General features: G+C 36.0%; 1 protein-coding gene across 1 annotated transcript; it reads left to right on the forward strand.

Moving 5' to 3' along the window:
• The first annotated feature begins 2,165 nt into the window (after nt 1-2,165).
• Nucleotides 2,166-3,330, forward strand: LOC121134153 (small ubiquitin-related modifier 1-like). The gene has a single exon (XM_040731900.1). The coding sequence runs from the start codon at nt 2,259-2,261 to the stop codon at nt 2,562-2,564; it is 306 nt and encodes a 101-aa protein (XP_040587834.1). The 5' UTR covers nt 2,166-2,258; the 3' UTR covers nt 2,565-3,330.
• Nucleotides 3,331-5,969: the final 2,639 nt, after the last annotated feature.

The following is a 5,969-nucleotide window of genomic DNA, read 5'->3' on the forward strand; positions in this document are numbered from 1 at the left end:
GCCTCATGCACCAAACAACTAGTGGAGTCTTGAACTTTCTATATGGTAAAGGTTTTTCTCAGAATATTTGGACCACAACCTGTAAGCCTCTCAACCAAATCATATATAAAATCATACATCTTATGCTATCAGTTGTGTTTCTCTAGAGAACACTAATTAATACAATGTGCAATATACAGAATCAATGCACTCAATCAAAATACCTACTACATTCTTCACAGAAAGAGCAAAACCCTCCTTAAGCTTTTATGAAACCAAAAAGACATCAGCTAGCTAGAACAATCATTAGTAGAAAGAATAATTCTGGAGAGTTCACCATTCCTTACTAATGGAGAAAAAAGAACTTTATGAAAAGGCTTTGACTGGCACAGGAATTAAGGTCAACAGTTGACAACTGAGACCTTATTCTATTTTTAATTATGTGTAATGTGTGTGTGTGTGTGGTGTGTGTGTGTGTGTGTGTGTGTGTGTGTGTGTGTGTGTGTGTTAGGGGTATATGTGTGCCTACAGGGGCCAAAAGAGTGTTTTAAGGCCGCCTGCATCTGGATCTATAGGCTGTTGTACAAGGGACTTAAACAAATTCAGGTCTTCTGCAAGAGCAGTTTGAACTTTGCACAACTGAACTATCTCTCCAACTCCCAAACATCACTTTGAAGGCACAATATTTCTTCCTAGCAGTAAAAACATCTAACCAATTTGTTTTCCAATATCAAATTGTCAGCACTGAAAATATACATCAAAGTACATTAAATGAACTGAATATGCTGCATTTAGGAGTATATATATGTTTTATACATATACATATATATGTAAGAAATATAAATTCATGAAAAAAGAGATGTATTTGAAGGAAACAGAGAGAGGTAAATGGGTGGGTTTTGGGGAGAAAACGGAAGAATGGTACAACATTTCCTAATTTAAAATTATCTTAAAACACCAAATGCATTCAGTTATCATGACAGAGTCCACAAGTCTTAACAGTACAGGACCCCTGGCCATAAGGAAGTTCTGCTCATGTTAAGGGCTCATCTTTTCTCTCAGGTAAGACTTCAGGGAAGTACCCTCTTTGACATGCCCAGAAATATGTCTTCTAAATGTCTCTCAATCCCAACAGTTTAATAATGAAAATAAATGATGGCAACAGAGCAATCCATGTTCAATTCCTTTATTCCTTTTACTGATTTGGTGCTAATCTCTTTTATCAGCTTCACAGTAATTAAAACCTATTTTATCATACTGCCATCAATTACTATTTTTATACCAGTTATGACTTTAAAATTGTCATTCATAAAAGTACATGACAAACAGTGGGCCAGGATGCTTTGTTTGGTAATTTATCATTGCCTCCTTTCTGGGATCTCCTGGCCTGGGGACTATAATCAGGTCGACTCACCCTGGAGGACCAAGCAACCAGGAGCCTGCTGAGAGAGCCTGTCTCCTGCTGCCCAGACTCAGGCTAGAGGAGAGGGAGTGCCTCATACCCACCTGCACCCACCATGAGACTCATTAGAGTATTGGACTTGCTTGCACCCACCAGAAGAGAACCTTGGACCCGTACCTACCAGGAAAGGAGGAGATCCCACCTGTACCCACTGGAAGAAGGGATGGGAAGATGATAATATAAGAACACATTCAACTACAGAAAAACCAATATGACACCACCAGAGTCTAGGGACTCCACACCAGCAAGACCTGAACGTCCCAACACAGATGAAGCAGAAGAGAACAGCCCTTAAAACAGCTTCATGAAGATGATAGAGACCCTAAAAAAGGAAATGAGAAAATCCTTTAAAGAAATGGAAGAAAAGACAAACCAAAAATTGCAAGAAACAATTGAAACAGTGGAAGGTTTGAAAACTGAAGTAGAGACAATAAAAAAAACAGTCTGAAATTTAGCATTGCAACCTAAATAATAAGTTCTATTTAATAAATTGGCTAGCTACCACAACTATAACAACAGACATCTCAAATTCTAATTTAGCTTACTAAAATTAATTCCCCTGGAACTAACAAAAAACAGGAAGCATATTGTAAAGATTCTGATTAAATATTCTGACATTTGGAGGAACTTTGTAGGCATCAAGCATGGAGATAATGTACTTTAATAGCTCTGAACTGTTTTTTTTTTGTGTGTGTGGCTACAGATGCATAAAAAGCAAGATCTTGGGGGAAGAGACAGATTTGTAAACCTTAGAGTGAGGTTCTGCCTGCCGGAGGCCGCTGTGGTGCGGAGACCCCCGGGTGAAGCCACCGTCACTATGTCTGACCAGGAGGCAAAACCTTCAACTGAGGACTCAGGGGATAAGAAGGAAGGAGAATACATTAAACTCAAAGTTATTGGACAGGATAGCAGTGAAATACATTTCAAAGTGAAAATGACAACACATCTCAAGAAACTCAAAGAGTCATACTGTCAAAGACAGGGAGTTCCAATGAACTCACTCAGGTTTCTCTTTGAAGGTCAGAGAATTGCTGATAATCATACTCCAAAAGAACTGGGAATGGAGGAAGAGGATGTGATTGAAGTTTATCAGAAGCAAACTGGGGGTCATTCGAGGGTTTAGATAATTCTTTTTATTTTTTTTCCTTTTCCCTCAATCCTTTTTTATTTTTAAAATAGTTCTTTTGTAATGTGGTGTTCAAAATGAAGATTGAATGCTGGCACTCCATCTCTTTTAGACCATCTGGTAATCTGAATTATAGTGTTCAATATTCATTATTGGTTGTTTTTGTTGTGCTGATTTTTGGTGATCAGACCTCAGCTCCCATAATATTGCCCTTCTTATTTTAAACAAATTCATGTGTGCACAGAGAGGCCACCCTTTTCAGGACTGTGCATTTCAGGTTTGTGATGATAAAAAGATCAACTAGTGGGAGCTTTCCTATGACCTTCCAATTGGCCCTGAAGTTCCAGAATGCAGTTGCCTCACTCCTGGACTGTGATTTTCAGTGGGAGATGGAACTTTTTCAGAGAACTGAACTGTGGGAAAATGATCTTTCCTCAGCTTGAAGCTACTTTTAAAATATGAGGGTCTGGACCAAAAGATGAATATCACATTTGTAGTCAAGATGACAGATACAGTGAGAGTAACAACTAACTCCAAAGAGGGCTTCACTGGAGAGGAAGAAGCGTCCTGAGAGTAAGACAGGCTGTCTGAAGATCCCAGGAAAGCAGTTACTAACAGTTACTCATGCAGAAGTGTATGCAACAGACACTGCTCCTTTTGGTTCTGTTTGTACTTTTTGGCCTGGGACATGGGTTTTCAAGGGACATCGTCTGTACCAGCTTCATTAAAAATAAACAATATTTGTAAAAACCGTAAAAAAAAAGCAAGATCTTCAGGTCATTTAAGTAGAAACTGAAATAAGTCTCCCAGGACAGAGACTATTCAGAGTGCCCCCTTCACCATGAAAGAGATATCAGAAGATATAGGCCTGTACTCCATGAAGATGACAAACATCTGTATTCCCTCCAGGTTTTCAGTTGGAGAAAAATGAATCATTATATTACAATTCAAAGCTCCAGCCTACATTTGCAATGGAAAGGAAGATATGGTAGTTATTAGCTATTAAATTCTATTATCTTCATGAAATTCTTCTTCCAAGGACATAACACCACAGTACACAACATTACTTTCATCTGTGTCAACCTTGGGGTTCCTGTATATTAGAGAGAGATCATAAGAGGTGAATTTTGTCAGAGTCTGTACAGAGATCTTGTAGCAATAGGTGTGGGCCATTTCAACTACCACAAAAAGGCTAGTAAGAGGTTTCACTAAGGCACTAATGTATGTTATATATTACTATGAATATTTTTCAAAGTCTATAAGTATATAAAATTTGTCAATGAGATATAAGAATAATTATAAGGCAAACATGATTTCCCCATTACACTGTATATGTATGTTGTCAAAATTATTTTTATGCCTTGCTTGGTATTCTATTTCCTGCCTAGAATAAATAATATATTCCTTAATTTTCATAATCTATTAATAAAATTTTAATTATTATATAGTCAATAATTAAAGTTTAATCAGAAACATAATTATGCTTAATACAGAATTTTTATTAACAAATCAGAGACTATGTTAGGAGATACACATTTGTTTATTGTGTGGACTTTACTATCTGTTACCTGATTGATAACTCAACTTCCTCAGAACTCTGTCTATATAGCTATTCTCTTTTCACCCCTTTAGAATGTTATAAAGTGAGAGTTCTTCTCCTGGAATGGGGTTGTAGGTCAGTGATAAAGTGTTTACTTCTCATATATGACATTCCAAACCTTCCAATAAATGAAGTATAAGAAAAGAATTTATATCATCTTATGGGTGCTGCCTTAAAAATGCAGTTGCCAGTTGCCATCATTATGTTCACAGGAAGTGTCTAGATAATTTCCCTTACTTAAGAATGTCAAAATAACACAACCATTCACTTTAACTATAACAGTACCAATAACTTGGTGAAACTAAATAAGTAACTACAAGAAAAGAGACACATTCATCATTAGTTTTGAGTGACATAGTAGACCGTTATGAAACCTAAAAAAACATTTAATAAACAGATACCTCCTAAAGGAACTGAAGGGCCCTGGAGAATACTCAGTAATGCACTTTCTGTTCTTGCAGAAGACCCTGCTAAAGTTTCCATTAGCCACATCTGGAGCCTCAAAACTCAGGTTCCAGGGAATCTAACACTCTCTCTGGTCTCCATAAGCTACCTGCACATACTTCTTGTATATACATACTTACACACACACACACACACACACACACACACACACACACTTAATTAATTAAATCTTTAGAACTAAAAAATGTATAATGCTAGATAAATATACTTACATATCTCAGAAATGCTTCAACCAGCAGCAGTAAAATATAGTAATAAAATAGATCACACCTAAAACAGCACAGACACCATGTTTACTATGGTGTCTCACTCATCAAAAGATACCTAAGTTTAAAAATTACTATCCCTAGAGAACTGGAATGATTACAAAAATGAAAATTACGCTCTTTTTCTTACTATCATTTCAGTCATATAAACTGTGTCAATGTAATCTCTGAATTTAAAATGTACTTTGAATACTTTTGAATGTGGATGTAATCATTACATGCATTTTATAAAGTGATAGGAATATTAAATAGTACAAGAAGAAATGTAAAATGAATTTGACAGCAGGTTATTTAATAATAATAGGAAGATATTCGGTCCATCCATTGATATGTAGAATGCAGAACTCTATAACAATACAGACTATAAATAAAAAACTATTACTTTAAAATATTTAATATGTGAAGAAGACATTGAAGAATTAGGTAAAATTAGGCAATTCAGAATTTGGGAGAGAGTAAATTGTGCTAGGATATTATTCCAAGAAACACAATTATTAACAGCTAGACTAAATGCTGAAATAAGGTAATAATAATAATAGGAATAAATACTCATTAAAATACTTTAATTGTGCATGAAAATCCAGAGACATTGTAATTTTTTCTAGAAATGGACAAATATTAAATATTTAAGGTATATGGATTTAGAGCACTAGAACAGAAAACAAAACTGAAGAATCTATGTTCTGAGGACTTAGAGTAGAAATATTTTCCTCTGTTCTTCTTGATAAATAAACAAACCACCATGACATAGCAGTATGTAACACAGACTTTTGTGCTAGGTCCTCTGAATACATGCTTTTGTTGTGCAGCTTGGTGTTGTTGGGGAACTCCTGACAATGGGAGTTAGAGTGTCTCTGACTCTTTTGCTTGTTCTTGAGACCTTTTCCCTCTTATTGGGTTTCTTCATCCAGCCTAGATATGAAGGCCTGTGTCTGGAATTATGGTAAGTTGTTATGCTGGGTTTGGTGATATCCCTGGAAAGTCTGGTCTTTTTTTTATCATTTTTTATTTTAATTTTAAATAGCTTGTTTTACATGCCAATCCCAGTTCCCTCTCCCTCCCATCCTCCCG

Source organism: Mesocricetus auratus, unplaced genomic scaffold (assembly GCF_017639785.1).
Source record: "Mesocricetus auratus isolate SY011 unplaced genomic scaffold, BCM_Maur_2.0 Super-Scaffold_100026, whole genome shotgun sequence".
Taxonomy (NCBI): Eukaryota; Metazoa; Chordata; class Mammalia; order Rodentia; family Cricetidae; genus Mesocricetus; species Mesocricetus auratus.